At 37.5% G+C, this 23548-nt stretch overlaps 1 protein-coding gene across 7 annotated transcripts in view; it reads right to left on the bottom strand.

Annotated features, from left to right (window-relative positions):
* LOC131160521 (dual specificity protein phosphatase PHS1-like) overlaps positions 1–23548 on the bottom strand; it is a 31497-nt gene that overhangs the window by 1878 nt on the left and 6071 nt on the right. For 4 of the 7 annotated variants that reach the window (XR_009138079.1, XM_058116293.1, XM_058116295.1 and 1 more), the window contains exons 4-10: positions 18076–18280; positions 8820–8996; positions 8565–8725; positions 6940–8026; positions 3184–3330; positions 2794–3021; positions 58–215 (exon numbers count right to left, since the gene is read on the bottom strand). Coding sequence is in view for 6 of the 7 variants with exons in the window: in XM_058116293.1 (XP_057972276.1) it covers positions 58–215; positions 2794–3021; positions 3184–3330; positions 6940–8026; positions 8565–8725; positions 8820–8996; positions 18076–18280 (2163 nt within the window). In the remaining variant the exon portion in view is untranslated. The remainder of the gene's footprint in view (positions 1–57; positions 216–2793; positions 3022–3183; positions 3331–6939; positions 8027–8564; positions 8726–8819; positions 8997–18075; positions 18281–23548) is intronic. The other 3 variants (XM_058116296.1, XM_058116299.1, XM_058116298.1) reach the window with 3 other exon arrangements.

Here is a 23548-nt window from a genome sequence, read left to right as displayed (position 1 = left end):
AATATGACCTCCCACATTATTTGGAAACCGCATTTATTCTACAGTTGCATTACTTACTTCCTCAGCATCAAGTAAGCTATAACCAATGTTGCACTTCTACTTCTCCCCTCAAAGCAATGAACCAAAACCCTCCCTGCTGTTCTCTTAACATGATCAATAAAATCTGAAGCTTCTTCAAAGATATTGCTGATGTTGGTCTCTTCGTTGTCACATATCTGTACAAGTGAGTCAGGCACTATATCAGTAATGAGCACTAACAAAAACAGATTTCTAAGATTGTGAACAAATGCATAGGCAATTATGTGCACAACCAAACCTTCAATTTGATTAATTTGGGTTGGTCAGATAGTCATTTTTAGGACAATGATTTATTTTCACAGATCAAGCAGGGTATATGCAATTATTCTTATCTTTTAGAAGACTGAGCAAAGGAGAGAGGGAATCTATGCTTTAAATTCTTCCAGGGATGGACTCGGGAATAATCTGTGTAGGGGCCAAATATATATCATCATTTTCCCTCTTTTGCGTAGGTGGGGCGGGGAACCATGGAGGGTTAAGTAAAGTTTTAATAAATATATACAAAATTTAGTTGAAATACTAATGATTTTATAAACTTTTTTGTGGGGAGGATGGGAGCCTTTGTCCCTTTTAGATCTGCCCTCTTTTTTCTTCTTTTTCATTTCCACTTCTTTTATATTAAATTTTTAATAGAGAAAAAGGATGGAAGAGTTGATACTTAAAACAGAATTTGTAGTTGACTCTGATTTCTTGAAATGCCCTTAAAATGTTTCTTCAATGTTCTTATCACTATCGATAATTCAACTGTCCTGCCTCCAAATTAACTCCCCTCAATGATAACACCATATTCTCAAACTTGATCTCCAGAAAGTAAACCAAGTCTTCACATTCTAAGACTAAACTAGCCGATGACAAATTCTTAAGACTACCTGAATTGAAATGGCTCAAATGCACCCAGAATATGCTACAATAGTATTCTACCAAAAGATACCGCATCAAAACCATAGAGCACAACTGGAGCAAGTTCACAACAGAACAGGAGGAGCGCACTTGTTCTTAAAGGGGCGGTAGGCAATTTTAAATAGCGTGATTCCTATTGAGTAAGGCCTAGCAATTCAAAACTCATGGATAAACTGCAGTATGCTCTGAACCAAGGTGAATCAAATGATTAATTCATTAAATTGCAGAATCAATCCTATCAGGTCACATCCTGGATCCGACTGCTTTAAAATCCACTTTTCAGTTGTGTATTTTTTTCCTTTTTGTCTTTTTACACAACGAGCATTCCATACCTTGTTTAACTAAGTTCTGTCCAGACTCCAGCATGAGGGAAGAAAAGAGTATGCACTTCTGTGTTCTGCCACCGAGAAGAAAAAAACCAGAGTATGGGTCCATGCAGTCTACTCTTCAGTCATTGGGAAGAAAACTGGTTGGCTAGTGTAGGTTGTGGTCGCCTTCTCAAGAATCAAAGGCTAGTTTTTCATTAGTTTTTAAATATTTTAACAGCTTTATTTATGTTTTTTACTTTTTCCTTCCTGTTTTAGTTAGAGAAAGCATATGTGCACCAACTACGCTTTTTTTTATTACTTTCTGTTGGTTCCTTCCTTTAAACACCATAAAGTCCAATTTTTTATTAATTTTTTTTTATTTCACCCCTATTATTATTGTTGCTTTATGTTTAAAGAAAGCATACACATGGATTTTCATTGTTAAACGTGCTAAATTCTGACACCATAAACATAAAGTTCAGTTTTTTATTAAAAAAAAATTAATCTCTATTTTTTTTATTTTTTTCATTTTATAATTGTAACTTAAAATCTTAGTGCTTCTTAGTTTGACTTCTAAGATTTTAAATTTTAGATATTATTTGTATAAATGCAATATGTATATTAACTTATTAACATCCATCGACTATATTTTATAGTGGAAGTTTGATGCTCAATTAGCAACATAACAAACATATTTGTTGAAACTTCTATATATTTTATTATTTTGTTTATTGTACATATATACAGGTTATTTGGAATCAATTTTTCAAATTTTGTGTCAAACCTTACAATTTGATTTGAATCTTGATTCTCGATTCATGAAATTGGGATTTCGATTCACAAATCGAATCTCAAATTTGACAACCATGGTGTAATTGCAAGTTTGAGAGAGAGAGAAACAGAGAGAGACTGTAGATGTATTTATGATAAAGATGAATAATAGTCAAATTTTGTATGGTGAGTAATTATAAAAAAAGTAGCATGGAAAGGCATAAGTGCATAACTAAGAACAAGAGCTATTAGTGGTTGAGTTTCATCCGCCAATGTTGCAATATGAACGCCCTTCTCTCTTTGTGCACAAATTGAATCAGTTTTTAGATTAACATGATTGAAGCTTATCCATTAACAAAAGTGGTCATAAATCAATTATTCTACCAGCATTCCAAGTCCTATGAAGAGTGGACTAGGTAGCCTGAAGTCAAAGTTTCAGAGGGGAAATGTCACCTAACAGAAATTTTCACCAAATTAAATCACAGCATATTTTCTAACAGATAAGATTATTATAAGCCAGAGGGACAATTTCGAATTCGAAGGAGTGCACTGAAATGCATCGAAAAAGCCACTGACATATATGGACCTGTAGCCTGGTTGTGTTATACTGTTATATAGATGGCCTTATTCCAGCAATAACTAATAAGGATTCCAGCATACAACACAGGCCAGACATGCCTGATGCCACAGAGGAAAGAGACAAACTACAATAACCAAATAGAAAGACTGCACTTACAGAAAAATTTTTATATTCAAATAGATCGGGATACTGGGATTCTGACTGTCCAATTTCATTGAAGCACAAGCACAATATATGCGTAATCCCCAGGTGTTGCAGTGTGTATGCAGATCTTGCAGCCAGAGCCCCTCCAATGAAGAGGCTACTTGTAACTGAAGATGGCTTCTCAGTATTTGCAGCATCAGATATCAGGGCTATCCTCTCAAGAATGTGTTCAAGTCTGACCTGTAAGTCGCAAAACAAAGTGGGAAAAACAATAAGAAAAGAGAACACAATATTCCACGTCTTTGTCAAAAGCCAACCCCCTATCTCCACACATAAAAAAAATATAATAATAATAAAGGAAAAAAATTAATTTATATGTACAACTGCAGTACCAATACGCACCTTCAACTCATAGGCATCAACAACACTGTTACTGTCAGCGCATTCAAAAAACCCAGTATTGAAGTTGTTCTCCTGGCATAGCTTGACAGCCTCAGTTCTTAGCATTTCATTCCATTGCTCCAAATCTTTATTTGACTCTGCATCAACCTGAGCATTTTATTAGCAATAACAAACATTATAATTTTATGTAGACTGTTAAAGCTTGATATACATTGTTGGCCCACAACCAAATAGCTTAAGCTTTAAGGTAAAGTGGTCATCAAATATGGTATCAGAGCCGGTTACCAGCAGGTCCTCAGTTCTAGTCTTGTTGCCCACGTTTATCGTGTGGTGTTTAGAAATTAATTGCATTCCTTGTAATGGGTATCTATTGTTTGTTTATTCTTCCATGGGCTGTTGGACTGCATGTATGGGGGAGTGTTAAAGCTTGATATAGATTGTTGGCCCACAACCTAATAACTTAAGCTTTAAGGTAAGGTCGTAATCTAACATTGACAAACACAATTATAGGAACAAAGACTCCCCATATGTAATATAGAATAGGTACAAGGTATTATCCCAATTGCATTCAAGCAAATATAAAATATCTAATACTATGGAATTCCAAATGCCAAATAACTTCCTCAAATCAAATTATAGGTGTCGCATTTTGTTCATTCGTTAGAACTTATGTGCTTTAACAATAAACTTGCATATGATATTTATTGACCTTGAGAAAACATATGATAGGATACCTAGGGAAGTTCTATGGTGGGTTTTAGAAAAAAAAATGTGTATGTAGTACGTATACCGATGTCATAAGGATATGTATGATGGAATAATGACTAGTGTAAGGACTATAGATGAAGAAACTAGAGAATTTCCAATCACCATAGGTGTACATTAAGGATCTGCTTTGAGTCCTTATCTTTTTGCTTTAGTGATGGACCAATTGACTAAGAGTATTCAAAAGGAGGTTCCATAGTGAATGTTGTTTGCAAATGATATTGTATTAATTGACGAAACTAGGGGCGGAGTAGAGGCTGAGTTAGAATTATGGAGAGAAGCTTTGGAATCTAGAGGCTTAAGGATAAGTAGAAATAAGACAGAATATATGAAATGTGATTTTAGTAATGATAGGAGAAATATTGGAGACAAAGTTAAACTTGATGATGAAAAAATAAATAGCACTTGTAGATTTTGATACCTTGGATCTATTATGCAAGCTGAAGGAGAAATTGAAGATGATGTAATGCATAGATTTAAAGCAAGTTGGGTAAAATGGAGAAATATTTCAAGTGTGCTCTGTGATCATAAAATACCCTAAAATTGAAAGGAAAGTTTTATAGGAGAGCTATAAGACCAGCTATGCTATATGGATCGAAATGTTGGACGACGAATAAACATAATATCCAAAAAGTAAAAGTTACCGAGATGAAAATGCTTAGATGGATGAGTGGTATAACATTGAAAGATAAATTAAGGAATGAACATATTCGTGGTAAGTTAGGTGTAACTCCTATAGAAGATAAGATAATGGAGGGACGACTCAGATGGTATGAACACTTGTAACGTAGGTCATATAGTGCACCTGTGAGGAAGAATGACTTAATTAATGTAGGGGGCAATAGAAGGGGTAGGGGTAGACCTAAAATAACTTGGAAGGAAATAGTGAGTAAGGATTTAATATCCTTGAATCTATCAAAAGAAATGGTCCATGATCACATAAACTGGCGAAAAGGTATTCATATAGCCGACCCCACCTAGTGCGGCTAAGGCTTGGTTTTGTTGTTGTTGTATTCACTCATCTAACTAGAGCCTCCAGTATCATTCAAGGGATGCCATGTCCACATGTGGGCCCATAATGATGATATGGCAACCCAAGTAGTACTAGGCCACTCCGATTACTGAAGTGGAACTGGATCATACAAAAGACAATAGATGCATGCACATTATTAACAAGGAAAACATAGTGGTGTACAACATCAACAAACCAAGCCTTAAGTCCCCACTAGGTGAGATTACCTACTTGAATCCTTTTCCCTCAATTTACATGATCATGGGCAATTTCCTCCAACAAATTCAAGACTATTAAATCTTTACTCACTATCTCATTCAAAGTTATTTTAGGTGTACCCTTACCCCTTCTAATATCCCTCATAGTGACTAGCTCAATCCTCCCTAGCACACTATTTGGCTTACATTGTAGGTGCCCAAACCATCTAAGTCATCCCTCCCTTATCTTATGTTTTATAGGAGCTATGCCCAACTTACCGAAAATATGTTCATTCCATCCTAGCAAATAATCGGTAAGGATTCATATCATAGTGACATGACAAGTTTTGCACTAGCTATCAACTACGTAACTCGACCTTCCTCTATCCAGGCTTGGGACCGACTGTGTGTGAAAAGTTTAGGACATTGAGTGCATCATAGGCAGAGCTAAGGACAACATAATGCTATAAAAAATAACAATAATAACAAAGAAAACATAGAAGATATGCTTTATGTCAATCTACCTACAACTTAAAAAATATATTTTTGCAAATTAAATTAAGAGCAATACATCACAGCCATCATGTATCATTCATCCAGAAGGAAAAGAAAATTGAGCAGGAAACAATCATTTGTCAGTTGTTGTAATCTATTGGGAGGGAATGCCATCTCTCAAATATAATTTTCTGAAATAAGACAGCATAGTCACACTAAGTATATTAACTAAAAACAGATCTGCAGCAAAAAGTTTGTTCAAAAAGTCAAATTTTGACAATACTAAACATATTAACACAAAGATACCATGCCAGAGACAGTAAAGTAATAGAAACAGAGAGAGAGAGAGAGAGAGAGAGAGAGAGAATTAAGATAAGGGAAAGAAGAAAGAATAAGGTGGAAGAAAAAAGAGGTGGCAGCAGAAACTAGAGAGAGAGAGAGACAGAACAGAATTTAGAGACAGCAGAACAAGAAATAGAAAGATCAGAAACAGCACAGGAGAAAAGAAGGAAGGAGAGGATAGACGAGGGAGAGAATAGACGAGGTAGAGGCTGCACGAGAGAGAGAGAGAGAGAGGGAGGGAGGGAGGGAAATTGAACTGGAAATCTGAATTCAAAATGAGAAGTGATAACTTCAAAACAACCAGAATTTTTCCCAAACTAAAATAAAAATCCTAGCCAATATTAACATCTAACTGCAATGGTGGTTATCCATCAAACCCCCTTTGTTAGAGAAATTCGACCTTGTTCTGAAACTGCATAGTAGCCTTAACTCTCTGACGAGGAACTAAGTCAAACATGTAGGCAAATCAAGAATAGATATGATTTGCATGGCATTGTCAATCGCCATTGGATAGTATCTTAAAGATCCTCCAACTGCAAGTAGCATAGAAGGCTGCAATGTCCTCTGATAAAATAACAATCCCTCCAAACAAGGAATCAATTTATTATCCAAATCTAATCGGCAACTCAACCAAACGTGCACTCAGTCCATATTCTAGATGGTGAACAATGTTTCACTAGATTTGGTTAAAGAAGTTGTGGAGAGAGAGAGAGAGAGAGAGAGAGAGAATTGGAAATTTGATTTCAAAATGATAACTGATTACTTCTAAACAACCAGAATTTTTCCCAAACTGAAATAAAAATCCAAGCTACAACATAAGCATCTAAAGTTTTCAATTGGTAGTTCTCTATCATACCAATTGTTTGCTCCATAATTAATTATTAATTTTCCAAAAAAAAAAATCAAATAGCATTCACTTTCTTGAATAAGGATTCAGATCCAAACCTTGGCAAATTTTTGGAAATCACGGAGCTTTGTTGTCAAGCGCAGGCTGCGAAGTGGTTCCCCAGTCCCTTTGTTAAACTTTCCATGCCAACATTCTCGTGAGATTGGAGAACTAGAGTCTGAGCCCTCTTTGTACACTGAAGACGACTGTCTAGGAGCTGTTCTCTGCAGCTCTGGATCACTGAAATCTGGATGGTTGTCATTCATGACCCTTTCCCTGCTTGAAGAAGAGGGGCAGTGAACACTGGCTCCATATGTCTGCGATGGTGATTCAGGAACCACCAAATCTTCCTTGTCAAAATCTCCTAAGGAAGTTCTATTTATAATGCTTAGAAATGTGCGCAACAGGATATCGAGTTTTTGATGAAGTGTGAGTAAGAATATATGGAATCCCTGCAGGTCCCTTAAAGCAGCACGAAACCCGTTACGAAATTCATGAATAGAACTCATTTCAGTCAAGCGTCTACCAGTCATGGTGTCAGAATCATCTGATGGAGATCCTATCTTCCCTCCTGTTATGTCATGTAACAGATTTGAGGAGTACTCAGAACAGTTGAGAAGAAGCTCAACCAACTTAGGATAAGTTGCCTGGTCATTTGCACGTTTTCCAGCAGGTGGTCTGCGTGGAACCCCAGAGTCAATTGCCACAATGTCAAAATCAGATGACATTGACTCATTCAATGCCTGACTTGTTAGGCTCATGTTGCTGGGTTTTGGTGTTTCCATTACATCTGAAAGGTCAGAACCCTGTGACGTCAAACTGGCATTATGAGGGCTCAATCTACTATCAACAGAAGTTGCCCTTCTTTCCTTCTTAAGAGCCCTAATTACTCTTGGTCTGTATCTCTTCATTGCAGAATCAAATGCTTCCTCCAGTACATCCATATTTGCTGAAGCTATTTTGTTAGCTAACAATAAATTTGCAGAATTGCCACGCCATCTAAGCTGACGGCATGGGAGCCTATCTTCATTTCGGATGACAAGATCCAACATTAAGATCCTTCCAAGCGCTGCACTCGTCTTTTTGGAAGCTTCCCAGGAATCAAATGCACTTGAGCTTTCCAATAGAGGAGATCCATGTACATAACTGCAAAAAACAGACATTTTATGTCTTCAGAACACAAAATCAGATATTTTAGGAGCTTTATTATGATCTGCGCCATGGAATTTCAAGCTTCCTGATCTAATTACTATCTATACAGTAACTGGGAGATGGAAAATTCAATCTAGGGAAGTCTTCCATGAAAAAATTACCTCACAGTCAAAACAAACTTTGACGTGGACTGAACAACTTTTATCCATGTCAAACACATGCAGAAAAAAGTTATTTTTCATGCTTTTAATCACATTCAAATCAGCTCAAATGCAGCAGGCTAAGTGGCTAATTATTCAGCGAAGAGAGATTTCTGGGTAAATTATTTAGCGTGATGAGATAATTCAAACCATCTTAACAAATCTGTATTCTAGTAGGCAATTCATAAAACAGGTGATAAACAATAAGGTCCATTTCCACTCCCCTAAGGATGTCCTGAATGTAGACAGCAAGAGGATAAGGAAGCACTGATAATCCATGCAGTCACATTATAACACCACATGCACAATTAAAACCAGGGTTCTTTTTGCACTTCATCAAAAAGAGGCATCGGCTAAGTTCAAGCGCTTCCAAAAGTTCTGAACATGTCATTTCACCAATTTCGTCTCCTTCTGCAACTGCTGCATCCCTTGCCTTCTCTGCAGCTTCTTTAATCTGAAACCACTCTGGGCTAGTATTGTGAATGACCCTGGCCTGCAATCTCCAACAAATGTATTTGATAAATATATAAACTCATAAGTCAAAGCCCAATATGGTAAAGAAATCTTTCCAGAGTAAAAGGAGCAACCTGTGGGGTTCGAACTCCAAGCCACTTCGCGAATTCATAGCCAAGACGCTCTGATTGTGTGGCCATCCTTGAAGATGATATTTTTATAACAGCTACTGCTTCCTTTGGAAAATAATCATGATTCTCAGGTTGATTGAATAGGGCAAAAAAGACAACTCCACCAGAATTCACAGTGACCTATACCCAAAAACCTCAACTAGAAGTCAAGGCAGTCAAAAATAAAAAATAACAATGGCATGCTCTTTTTGCTTTATTCATAATGAAAAATACAATAAAAACAAAAAGAATAAAGAAAAATACTGAAAAAGTATAGATATGATTAGGATACAAATCAATCTTAACTGGTTGAAATCATAACTAAACACACTTAGTCATTCTATTCCAATAAAATATATCAAGTGTATAGAAATTGTGAAAGACAATTAGAAACTACAAGCTGCAACAGTCTGATACATATATATATATATTATGAATCTCTAAAGTCCTTAGTATGAACCTTAAGACTATTTCATTTGCTTAACTGCAAGGGCGGAGGAATTGTCTCATTTAGACTTGATCTACAATAATGATCACCAACTTGACCCAAAAGATCAAGCCACTGGGTCTTGGGCCCATTCATCTATGCAAGTCACTCTTCCTTCTCTTCTGGTGTTGGACAACTTTACTAGTAGATATCCCTATCAATCTCGCCCATTTGTGTGAGCCCACAAATTCCTTCTTAACTGAAAGCCACAGAAATCAGTCCAATCATCCATGTGCCACATGTGACCTAGGAGCCTTTACTCAATGATGAGAAAGGAGCTGAAACCATGAGAGCCCAGCTGAATGCTACTTCGCATGGCAGAGCAGCCGTGAGAATATAGACTGCAACACAGCGTGCAGGATGGAAGTCACACATGCATATGTGATCACTTGGCCGAAACAATTATCAACTTCACCCACAAGCTTAAGCCATTAGACCCTCGGCCCATCCAATAAGTCACTCTTCCTTCACACCTCCTTCTAACGTAAGACAAGCTCACAAGTGGACATTCCTAACATTAGTTTACCAACCCCTCACTGGGAGAATAAGAGCAATAAAACAAAGAACCAATCCATTCATGTAACTTTTTTGGTGTTCCAAGGTAAGGAGAGGGTAAATTAGTGAAATATCAAGATAATTTTATCGTGGAAACTTGCATATTCATTGTTCAAAATACAAAGATATAGATAATATTTATACAAGGGATATAAAGGACCAAGAAAAATATTCATAGGAGCTGACTTGAATTGTCACATCAGAAAGGACAATAAAGGTTATAAGAGGATACATAGAGCACATGGTTATGGAGATAAAATAAGTATGATGATTCAATCCTAGACTTCGCTTTGTCAAGTGATCATATGATGATGAATGTGTGCTTTGAGCAGAGAGAACATTCAACAACCTTCAAGAATGGACAAAACAGAAGTCAAATAGAATTTTTCTTAACTAGGAGGGTAGATTGTTTATCATCTAAGGATTGTAAAGATCTTCTAAGTGAAAGTTCAACCACACAATATAGAATATTAGCATTAGAAGAGAAAGGGTAACATAGATCAATGGAAGAAAAGTTATTGGTGGAAGTTAAAGGGAGAAAAATAATAAATTTAACAATAAAATGATAAAAATGGTGACTAGACAATAGGAGATGATGTAGACACAAACACTGTTTGGAGTAGGATAGCAAGTTTAATTCAAGAGATAGCAAAAGAGGTTTTAGGTGAATCTCGAGGAAGATGCTCGAGTAGTAAAGAAAGTTGATGGTGGGATCAAGAGTCAAGACATCCAAAAAGTCCATAAAGGGAAAAATGTGGTTTAAGACGTGGCAAAAATGTAGAAATGTGAAAACTTCGAAAAGTATAGAGAGGCAAGAAACAATGTAAAAGAGGTCACAATGAAGCTAAACAAAGAACATAATAATTTGTATACTAGACTAGATTAAAAAACGAAAGACATGGCAAAAATGTAGAAATGTGAAAACTTTGAGAAGTATAAAGAGGCAAGAAAACATGCAAAAGAGGTCTATAGTGAAGCTAAACATAGAACATATAATAATTTTTCTACTAGAAAAGATTTAAAAAAAAAAAAAAAAGCAAAGCTTGAGAAAGAAAAAGCAAATACTTCAATAATATCATTTGTACAAAAATGAGACTGATAGTGTTTTAGTTAAGGAAGAAAATATAAATGAAAGATGGTGAACTTATTTTGATAAGCTATATAATCAAAACCATGTTGAAGTCTTGAACTTAGAATTGACAAGTGAGGAAAAAGCTGAAGTTTTGAAATTTTCCGCAAAATTGGAGTCAATGAAGTTAACTTTGCATTCAAGAAGATGAAAAATAGAAAAATTATAGGACCGAGATGACATCCCGATTGAAGTTTGGAAATGCCTAGGTGATAACAGAATAATGTGGTTAACTAAATCATTTAACACAATCATAAGAACTAACAAAATGCTAAGTGAATAGAGGAATTTAATACCTACATACAAAAATAAAAGAGACATTACAAATTGTAATCATTATCCTGGAATTAAATTTACGGCTATAGACTGGAAATTTGGGGATGGATAATTGAAAAACACCATGATTAAAAATGACAGTTTTAGAAAATAGGTTTAGCTTATAACCAGGGAAATTAACTACCTAGGCTATATATCTAAAAAGAATATTAATGGAAAAGTTTAGAGAAAGAAAAGGCTCTTTTGTATGGTTTTTATTGATCTAAACAAAGCCTATGATAGGTATAGGCATCTAGGGAAGTTCTATGCTAACAATTCTAGAAAAAAAGAGTACGCCATGGGCATATAAATGTGTTTAAGGATATGCACAATGTGTACGTCAAGAGTCAGCTATAGTAGATATCCAAAATGAGATTTCATGCCTTTTTTTTTTTTTTGTAGATATTGTTATCTTGATTGCTGAAGCTATATAAGGAGAAGAATATATTGTAGAATTGTGGAGATAGCTAAAGTTACAGGTCTTAAGTAAAAAAAAAAGATAGAACATGAAATGTAAATTTATTTTCTTTTAGAAAGGAATACTGGGGGAAAGATTAGATTTGATGGTCATGAAATTATAGACACTAGTAGATTCCAACAACTTGGATCTATTAAGGAGTCTGAAAGAGAAATTGAAGAAGACATAGTACGTAGATTTAAAGAAGATTGGGCAAAATGGAGAAGTGCTTTAGTTGTAGAATACCCTTGAAATTAAAAGGTAAGTTCTGTAGGGCGGCAATAAGACTAGCTATGGCATATAGATTCAAATGTTTGGCAACTAAGAAACAACATACCTAAGTAAAAGTTGTTGAAATGAGAATATTAAGGAGGATGAGTAGTGTAACTCTAAATGACAAATCAAAGAATAAAAACATTTATGGTAAGTTAGTCGTAGCTAATGTCACGAGCTAAGCTTGTTCAGGGCATTATGCTTGCCTGTGACCACTTATCTCGTGTGCTTAGGATGGGTTTCCATCATGTAAATACTAGTGTAGGGTTATTTTCTACTAGTAGAGTCTTTGTAAGCCAAATAAGGCAGTATGACTCCTCGGTCACTTTGATGTTTCCTAGTGCCATGATGATGATTACATAAAAACCTCTTTAAGGGAGGGTGAGTGTTCATCAGTCATTGTAAAACTCACTAGCAATTATCAACGTGCTTAGCCTACTTGCCTCCCTCGCTAAGTACACCATGTCAACGGAGGATTTGTTAATGAATTACGTTTGCTTCAATGTTTACTGCTTGCTTGTCATGGCTTTCATGAATTGATTACTGTTTCCGCTGCTATCGGAATGAATGTTAATGAAAGTGCTTCGTGGATGAACGTTGGTAAACAATAGACTGGCTAGTTAAGCAAGAGTGCTTTAGCTAGCACCGCATGGCCCTTCACAACGGTGTGAAAAGAGTCGGACCGTGACATTTGGTATCAGAGCCCAAGTCGATGACACTTGGTGAGAGCCCAAGGTTGAGTTGCGACGTGAATTCGATTGCCTTAGTTGTTGGATTTGGGAAACTTTGGTAAGTGACCATGGCACCAAACACTGCTGAGAGGATCAGCGTGCTGGAAGCACAGGTTGAGACAACAACCAACACTATGGTTGCGGAGGTGGCCCAGATGAGAGAACTTGTTGATGAGGTGATGGGATCACAAAAACATCAAGCAGGTTTGATAGGCGACATGTCAGAGGACTTTCGCCACACAGTTGAAACTTTGCAATTGCAGATGGCTGATCTGGATGCAAAGGTGAATCTGATGGTTCTTGCTATGGGGAACCCCAACACTCCGGGAGTTAGCAAGACCAAGGTACCAGAACCCAAGATGTATGGGGTGCCCGAGATGCCAAGGAGTTAGAGAACTTCTTGTTTGATGTGGAGCAGTACTTTCGCATTGTGAGGATGGTCTCTGAGCAGGCAAAGGTTGATACTGCGACCATGTACTTGGTTGGTTATGCCAAACTATGGTGGCGTACCAAGTACCAAGAGATTGAAACTGGACGCTACATAATCGATAGTTGGGCAGACTTGAAGAGATAGCTCAAGGCTCAATTCGTTCCTGAAAATGTTGAGTACAATACAAGGAAAAAGCTGAGAGACCTCAAGCATACTGTGTCGATCAGGGAATATATGAAACAATTTTCTACTTTAATGTTGGATATTTGGGATATGTTGGAGAAGGAAAAGTTGTTCTATTTTCTTGAGGGGATGAAACCGTGGGCAAGAACTGAACTTCATAGGCAAAGGGTTCAAGACTTGTCAACTGCACAAGCGGCTGCAGAACGCTTGATTGACTACGCTGGTGATGATACGGCTTCGTCCAAATGGTTTGGTGGAGAGGGAAACAGTAGAAAGTCTTTCAAGAATGGCAAACCCAAGAGTGGGGAAGTCGACCCTAAATCATCAACCTCAAAAGAAGCTTCGTCGTCTCAAGGGTTCAACACACCCAAGGGAAAGAGTAAAATTTCATGCTACTTGTGTGGTGGATCTCACAAAATGAGTGAGTGTCAACACAAGAGATTACTCAATGCCTTACAAGCTTCTACTTCGGGAAAAAGGGTGGAAAGCGAGGAGGAAAAGGATCATTCCTTGAGGGTGGGTTCAGTGTGGCTAGTGAGCGCATTGGAAAAGTAGGAAAAAGCACCAAAAGTTACATGAGCAAAAGGGTTAATGTTTGTGGACTTGAGGATAAATGGGAAGAGTACTCGCGCTATGGTGGATACGGGGGCTACTCATAATTTTGTTTCGCAGTTGGAAGCATGGAGACTCAACTTATCCTTAGAGAAGGATACAGGACGCATGAAAGCAGTTAACTCTGTAGCCTAACCTACTCTGGGAGTAGTCAAGCAAGTTACTGTGAAGCTTGGACAGTGGGAAGGTCATGCGAATTTCACAACGGTGCCATTGGATGACTTTCCAGTCATTCTAGGAATGGAGTTCCTCAGGGGCACGAGGGCAGTGCTGATGCCTTTGGCTGGTTCCCTATGTCTGATGGGAGATCACTCGTGCATGGTGCAAGTTGTTGTAACGAAAGGAGACGACGGGAAGTCCCTTTCAGCCATACAACTCAATGAGGGATTGGGTCAAGGTGAGTAGACACGTCTAGCCACGGTGGTGGTAGAAAAAGAAGTAGGCCAAGAGCTGGAGCCTACGACCATCCAAGCGGTGTTGGATGAGTATAAGGAGGTGTTACCGGATAAGCTGCCTCACAATTTGACTTCACGACGGACTGTGGAGCATAAGATCGAGTTGTTATCAGGAGTGAAACCACCTGCTAAAGGGTCATGTCGGATTGCACCTCTTGAGATAGTAGAGTTGGGGAAACAACTTGATGAATTGGAAGCGGGATGTGTTCACCCTTCCAAAACACCGTTAGGAGTATCGGTGTTGTTTCAGAGGAAACATGAAGAGCATCTATAGAAGGTGTTCAACAGGCTGAGGGGAATAGTCTGGACGTGAAGAAGGAGAATTTTCTTTCGCTCGGCGGAGCAACAAATTCCTTAGTCAAGTGGTTGAACAAGGTCGTATCCGGAGGGGTATGGAGAAGGTAAGGATGATTCAAGAACGGAAGATCCCCACGACAGTGAAGGAGTTGCGTTCCTTTCTTGGCCTTACTAAATACTGCAGGAAGTTCGTTGAGGGAAATTTGCGAAGAATGACTTCAATGACAGGTTTATTGGGGAGGTATTATTGGCCGCAAACGCGGGATGATGTCGTTGATTATACCAAAACTCGTCTCACTTGCCAACAAGACAAGGGGGAGCAGAAGAAGTATGATACTTTCATGGCCGCACCAAAGTACTGTTCGGCAGAGGAGACGACACAATTGTTCCTTGTGACTATTGTGAAACATTGGGGTGTTCCCCAAGTTATTATTTGTGACTGAGACTTAATGTTCACTGACAACTTCTTGATAGAATTTTTCAAGATATTCAGGTCACAAATTGACATCTCTTCGAGTTCTCGCCAACAAACAAACGGACAGATGAAGAGATTCAGAGAGCTGCTAGATGAGTACTTGTGCCATTTTGTTAATGACAATCGGAAGAATGGCGTGCAACTACTTGATGTGGCTCCGTTCTGTGGCAACACCCAAAGGCACTCAACAACCAACAAGAGCCCCTTTGAGCTTGTTACAAGCCAGCTGCCTCTGTTACCTCACATAGTGGGCGAGCCGTACAGACGAAAGAGTCCCAGGGCGTACATCTTCACCAGTGAAGGGAGACAGAATGAAAAGTTTGCCCAAGCCTATCTGGAGAGAGCTTGAGCAGATGAAGAAGTGGGCAGATAAAGGGAGAAGACCGCAGTTTCATATCAGCTGCCTCAAGACGTTCAACGCCAACATCAATGACCTGAGCAGAAGTCAGTTCAACAGAGTAGAGTTGAAGATAATGCAACCTGACAAACATGACGTTGAAGAGATCCTTGCAGACAGAAAGTTCATATCCTCAAGGAAGAAGCAGCAAAAGTTCCTAGTGAAGTGGAAATGCCTTGATGACAAAGAAATCAGCTGGATTTCTGCAGAAAATATTCAACCATTCGTGGACAAATTTGAAGTGTACCTACCGCCAAAAGTCTACGAGGACGTCGACCGCATAAGTGGGGGAGAATGTCACGAGCTAAGCTTGTTCAGGGCATTATGTTTGCCTGTAACCGCTTATCTCGTGTGCTTGGGATGGGTTTCCATCATGTAAATACTAGTGTAGGGTTATTTTATGCTAGTAGAGTCTTTGTAAGCCAGATAAGGCAATATGACTCCTCGGTCACTTTGATGTTTCCTAGTGCCACGATGATAATTACATAAAAAACTCTTTAGGGGAGGGTGAGTGTTCATCAGTCATTGTAAAACTCACTAGCAATTGTCAATGTGCTCAGCCTACTTGCCTCCCTCGCTAAGTACACCATGTCAACGGAGGATTTGTTAATGAATTACGTTTACTTCAATGTATACTGCTTGCTTGCCACGGCTTTCATGAATTGATTACTGTTTCCGCTGCTATCTGAATGAATGTTAATGAAAGTGCTTCGTGGATGAATGTTAGTAAACGATAGGCTGGCTAGTTAAACAAGAGTGTTTTAGCTAGCGCCGCACAGCCCTTCATAACGGTGTGAAAAAAGTCGGACTGTGTACAAAAATTACCGAAAAACCAAAAAACCGGATCAAAACTAGACCGAAATCACAAGCAGTTCGCTTTTTCGGTATTTGGTTTCGATCTTAGCAAATGTAAATTTTTGGTTTTGGTTTTGGTTTTGGTTTCCAAAATATGACCAAACCGAAAAATCGAAAAAAAAAAAAACCGATTTAAATTTAATTATATATAAGAATTAATATAATTACTTTATTAGTATGTTAATACATGATTGGTCCATTTAATATGGTTCTCCAAAGGATAATAAATTCGGTTCTATTTCAATTTCAGTTTCAGTTTGGGAATACTAAAAACCGCAACATTCAGTTAGTTTTTCAGTTTGGCCAATAACCAAACCATAATAAACCGATTACACCCCTAGTCATAGCACATATAGTAGATAAAGAAAGGGTGATTAAGATGGTCAGTACTTGCAATGTAGGCCAAAATACTCAATAACGAGTAATGCGCAAGCTAGTTAATGTTAGTGGCAGCATAGTTGTCAAATCGAGATTTGAATCATGAATCAGAATTCCAATTTTGGGAATCAAGGATCAAATTGAATCGTAAGATTCAGCACAAATTTCCAAAATCAACTGTAAATGACATGCATATATTGATATACAAACAAGAAGAAAAATAGTAAAATATATTTGAAATTTGACAATAAAAAAAAAAATCATATTTCATGTCTATGCTTTCCCTAGACAAATGAAAAGTATGGGAATGAGTCAAGAATATTAATAAAAATAAATTTTTGTGCTGTTTTAGAGAAGGAATCAAGAAAAAATAATACAAAACTGAACTTCCAGTGTTTATTAACAATTAAAAAGATAATATTTCATGCATATTCTTTCTCAAATAAAAAATAAAAAAACAATTAACCTAAAAAAACAATAATAATTGAACAAAGTGAAAAACCAACTTTGAATCTTTGAAATACAATGAAACATGAGTACCACCTGTAATACCTTAGCCAATGAGTGTTTGGCTCCTTCTCAATGGCAAAGCATCATAACCCTCTATGAGTGAAGAAACAGTTTTGTGAAGTCAACATTAGACCTAAAGTTCTATTTTCTCCTCTTTTCTCGCACAAAATTGGCATAGACAAGGGATGGAGGTAATCATGTAAAATAAAAGAAAAAAAAATGTTGTTTTTTGCGGTTTAAACTAGTTGAGAATGTCAAGATATGATAGGTCCAAAATTGTGTGAATCGATAGATTCAAATCAATTAGTTAGATCCACAAGGTGAATCGATATATTCGGCAATGATTCAGATGTTTTTAGATTCGGTAGTAAGATTTGAATCAATTTGGTGTGGAACTGATATGAATTGTATGAATCGAATCGAAAATCGTAAGATTCTAACAACTATGAGTGGCAGTAGGAGGAGGAGGGGTAGACCTAGATAACTTGGCTGAGATAGTATGGAATTGATAAACCCTACATTTCTCAATGTCAGAAGAGAATTCATGTAGTGCTCCACCTAGTGAAAGTTAAGGCTTGCTTCTTCTTGTTGTAGTTGTTGCATTCTTCCAAATATAATTCATGGCATAACTTCAGAATATGACAATATACCTATGTAAACTAGGGAAAATAGCTTACCTACCTCAAGTGCTCTATTCAGTTCATCTTCAGAATGATCAGTGCTGCAGCTATGTTCAGTTCGGTGAAGAGAAGAAAGCATGTCCCAAGAAAAGGAATTAGACTCGATGTCCAGAATAGCAGCTTTGCCAAATCTTTCCCACAAACTGATTTCAACTGCTTGCTCTGATGGCAGAGAAGTTTTTGAATCAACATTAGATTCTCCTGCACTGAATGACAATCATGACGAGAACTATGTAAAATAGATTATGTTATTCTGCAAAAATTTGGCATTCTATAAAACATTTCAACAAACATTAAAAAAAACAAAAATGTAATAGTTGCAAATTCAAAACTCTTTAAACTATGTACACATTCTGCATCATCAAGGAAATGTGTGAAGGCATAATGGAAAAAAGAAAAAGGTAGAAGTGCTCAACCAAAATACAAGTCGTTGATATCAACTAAATGCTTCTCCTTAAATAAACCTGTTGAAATTTTTTCCATAATTAAAAATGGCATATTTTGTATGTTATTAAGATGAATATGGGCTCCATTCAAAAGGGTAGACTGAGGGGATGTTTGATAAAATTTAGCGATTAGCACTGAATGCTGAATGCAATTCTGAATCTATGAACCGGGTTTGAATATAATTGGAACCAATTTCTGAATCTGAATGCTGAATTATTTTAGTTGTATGGTAATTAACCTCTGGATATATGTATTTTCCCAGTTTTAATCCTTTAAACTATAAGAGAAAACCTGTTTGTTAAAATTAATAAACATTTTTTTAGATCAATTTATATATATATATATATATATAAAATAATGTGTCTCAAAAATAAAACATAAAACATTAATTGGAAATCTTTGCTAATATAAATACTTTAAAACATAAAATATTATTTATTGTGAAACATAATAAGAAAATATTTTTTTCTAATTAACACTTCAACTAAATACTTGCTTTTTCTCCATTTTTTTCACCTTTCTTCTGCAAAAATCTCAGTTTTATAATTTCCATAAATAGATCTAACATTTTGATCTTTTATATGTACATAGAAAAATCTTCGTAAATCCCCACAAAGGAAGTGGGAGAGTTAAAAATCTATTGCATTTATGGCCTCTTGCTACTGTGAACTTGGATTCATCAAAGAGCAAAGTTCATTTTAATATGCAAAAGAATATTTGAGTCTTTCCAAAACTGAAAGCCACACTGGTCGAGGATAATTCAAGCAAGAGGGACCTTCCCAAATCATTTTTTGAGAACTTCTGCAGTAGTAGATAAACAAAAGCATAACTAGAAAAATAAAAATTAAAAAAAAACTAGAACATAAATGAAAGGAAGAAGGAGAACTAGAAGAGAGGAAAGAATATGCCGATGTCGGAGGAGCAAGGAGAATGTCGACAAAAGAGAGACAACACCAAAGGTGCTTGTTCAGTGATGGAGAGACCGGAAACGTGAGAGCTTGGAGAGACAGGGCATGAGTTGTTTGGGAGATCGTGGGAGGAGAGCCAAGGTTGTGTAATTTGTGTTATTTTTTAAGGGTAAAAAAGTCAAAAAAGCTTCTAATTTGTGCTCTTGCCAAATCAGCACCAGAGAGATTGCTGATTCTCCTAGAGGCAATCCGCTTTTAATCACCGCACCACCTTTATCTAGTCAGGAATAGCAATCTGTCCCTCTACAAGAGGCTGACCAAACAACACCAGTTCACTGAATTTTGGCACATTAAGTACCCAACCTCTATTTAGAGGCCATCAAATGACCCCTGAGAATGAGCTGGGAAATCTTGGGCTTTAAACAGGCCTAGTTTCTCCAATCTGCTTATGGACCTGCTCAACATACTCAGCATTTTAACAAAGTCGTCAACTTTATCTAGAATTCATCCTAGGAGAAGCCTTCAATTTATCATCTTCCATGAAGGAAATCCTAGACGCTTCAGGAACCATCTTCCCCCCATCCGAAACCCTTGCCTCTTCATCTTGTTGTTGTTCACTCCTTGTGAAAAAGGCCGAAGCACTTTCCCTTGCATCTTCTATTGGGAATAAAGAACAAATTCCCGAAACCTGTGAGAAACAAAATAGAGAAAAATGACGCCAAAGAAAAATCAATCACACGCACAAGACAATATTTACGTGGTTCGGCAATTTTGCTTACGTCCACGGAGTTGCAGGGATTTCAATATTATCAGGAAGAAAACACAGAGAGTGCGGTGATACAATGCTCTCCCTCTCGCTCTCTCGCAGCTACAACCACGCGAACCCTAATCACCCAAAAGCAATCCTTTTTATATGTTGTGCCTAGGGTTCCATTCCGAATGGGCTCCAAAATTTTCCCGGGGGCGTTGCCATGGACTAAGCCTTAGGATAGAAATCTCTAATTAAATAGAGATCGGGTCGTCATCCAAATTAAAACACAACTAGGCTCCACAAAAGCCCAACATCTACCCCCTACAATGACCAAAAATTTTCTTAGAATATAGAAACACATCCTCCAAAGCATTAATTAGACAATCTCCTGCATCTTCGTTTTTCCCTAGAACTACTTGACTCCAAGAATGATCATTGCTAATCTATTGCTACCTTGACCATCAACAAGAAGAAAAACTTTCACATTGTGCTAAGTTCTTCCCAATTCGAAGGTAACCACCACCTTTGGAAACTCCAGGAACAAAGACAAAAACCTCTTACCTCTCCAGTCAAACCCTTACTCCAAAAACTTCCCCTACCCTCATCACACAAATTTCCATCCAATAAGTCACACAGACAGCCCAAAAACTTTGAAAAACCCTCTCACGAACTTCCAAGAAACAACAAAAAGCCACCAGATAACTAGTTTGCCAAACAAAGCGAAAGCCTCCCTGATATCTAACAGCAACTGAAATCAGAAATAGAGGGAGACTTGAGAGAATTATGGGAGAGTAGAAAGAAGAAAAGAAGAAGAATTATGAAAGGATAGGGAAATAAAATGCGGCAGGCAGGAGGCAGGGACAGAATAGAGGACAGCAAGAGAATGAAGAACAGAGAGAGAGAGAGAGAGAATTATCAACAGAACAGAGAACGATAAGAAATGGAGGCTGCACGAGAGAGAGGGAAACTGCAGTTGCTATCTTATTTAAAACAACAATTGCCCAAGTAACTTACAAACTAGTGTTTATACTCACTACTAAAAACAAATATTTATCTAAAACCTCTCAATAAAACAAGAAATTACACAATTCATAGGAACATCTGATACAAATAGAATTTCCTAAATCCCGCCTAAAATAAGTGTGATGGGTGGGCAGCCTAAAAGATGTAGGTAGTCCTCTAGCATACTCCTCGACTGAAAACATCTCTGCTCCAGAGAGTGTGACTGTAAATATGAGTCTTAACAACTCAAGAGCACTCTCATGAACAGCATCCTCAGTAAGCCACGTAGCATCTGACCGAGACGATCTCCCCACCGCACCAAGTATTGTCGAACACTACCCAGAGGAGACATCACAAACTCATCATCGAAGATAGACTTCACCATCCCCTACAGCTTAGAAATAGAAGGATGCTAGGGAGTGGGGAGTGGATGACCCTGCAGGAGCACTAGATGGCAAATCAAAAGGCTCGAAGGTGCCTCAATAGGGTGTCAAATCCTCCACATAAAACTGGATTAATGGTCATATGAGTAAGCAAATCAAATAAATATGCCTTAGGTCCAAGTTTCTTAAGGATGGAGAAGGGGCCAATGGCATGGGTATGGATCTTTTAAAATGAATTTATAGCGTAGCATTTATGTCTAAAGTGAATCATGACACTATCACCTGCATTAAAGTCTCTAGCTCTACAATGCACTTCTACAACAAGTTTGTAATCCATATACTTATGGCAGGTTTTTGCCTAACCTCAACATGCAACTTATGAATGTGCTGAACAAAAGACTTAGCACACTCTAAAATACGGACATCTAGTGGCAAAGGAACAAATTCAATGGGAGCATGTGGTTTGAAACGGAATACACATTCAAAGGATACATACCCACACAATTATTCACGGAATTATTATAACCAAACTTAGCAATAGGTTGCCCTGTTGTTCTCCTACTACTCATCTAAGTAGGTTGCCAAGATTATGATTCACAACCTCTTACACCAGTTTGGCAGTGGCAAGTAGAAGAAAACATTAAGCAAGTCCAGGACATTTTCCAAAGTATTTTCTATAACTAGAAAACTTGATATCCCTATCAAACACTATGAAAGTTGGAAAACGATGGAATTTGATGACCTTTTTAAAGAATAATTTAGCCACATTATTAAATGCATGAGAAGTCTTATCACACGGGATAACATGTACCATCTTGGAAAATCTATCAACAACAAAAAAATATGGAATAATGTCCCCAGGCTATTTTGGGGAGTCTAAGAACACCATACTTAGGTGTCTCCCAAGTATATATGGCAATAGAGGAGGAGCATAAAGACCAACATTGTGTCTCCTATATTTGGCTAAGTAACTAGTATGACACTAAGACACTATCCTAGCAACATCCATCTTCAGAAGAAGGCCAATAAAACCTATCCTTGACCAAGGCAATGGTTTTTTCCCTTCCTAAATGACCAACTAACCCCCCACCCCAACATACAATTTCTGAAATAAGAGCTCTCTAAAGATGTCTAAGCCACCTTATTCTCAACATTGGAACAATACTAAAAAACAAAAGTGCACTCGTTAATGAACTCTACCTTACCAGCATGTTTCGCACGCACTCAATTTCTTCTATGAGCTCAAATATCGCAAAGCAAGGTGGTCAAGAAAGAGTACAAACTCTTGGGTAACAAGTAATACCTCCAATGTTGAAGGGATCTCACCATAGAAAAAAACTCATTATCACATGTGCTCTATTAAGCATATAAGATTTTTTCCATTGAAAAATGCTATAGGGTGTTCATCTTGACTCAAAACCCCACCTATGCCTATCCCAGAGGCATCAAAAGCCACCTCAAAGACTTTATTGAAGTGTGGATGCCTAAGTAAATGTGCTTCACTCATATTCTTCTTGACCTCTCTAAAAGCTCTAGCAGCTAAAGGGGTCTAACAACTCCCCTTCCTTAAAACACTAAGTGAAAAGAGCCATGATGGTGCCAAAATGCATGAATCACCCATAAAAATTAGCTAGGCCATGAAATCTACAAACCTCAATAATAGCCCTAGGTGCCACAGACCGAGTACTTCACACCTTGTGAAGGGACATGCAGCATGAGCTAAAGCGCTCTTGTTTAACTAGTCAGCCAAAGAGTGCGGTTTACTGGGATCACACATTCGCTGCATTTGAATGTAAAGTAACCATAAACAGAAAGAAATTCATGAAAGCAAATGAAAAGCAAGCGGTAAACATTGAAGCAACACAATTCATTAACAAACACCTCCGTAAGCAACGTATGTTTAGAGAGGGTAGCAAGACCGCCCCTTTCCCAGACTCCGCATACGCGGGAGCTTTGTGCACTGGGCTACCCTTTTTTTTACAA

Source organism: Malania oleifera, chromosome 7 (assembly GCF_029873635.1).
Source record: "Malania oleifera isolate guangnan ecotype guangnan chromosome 7, ASM2987363v1, whole genome shotgun sequence".
NCBI lineage: Eukaryota > Viridiplantae > Streptophyta > Magnoliopsida > Santalales > Ximeniaceae > Malania > Malania oleifera.
Note: the sequence above shows the minus strand (reverse complement) of the source record. Positions and strands in the feature narration are given on the sequence as shown.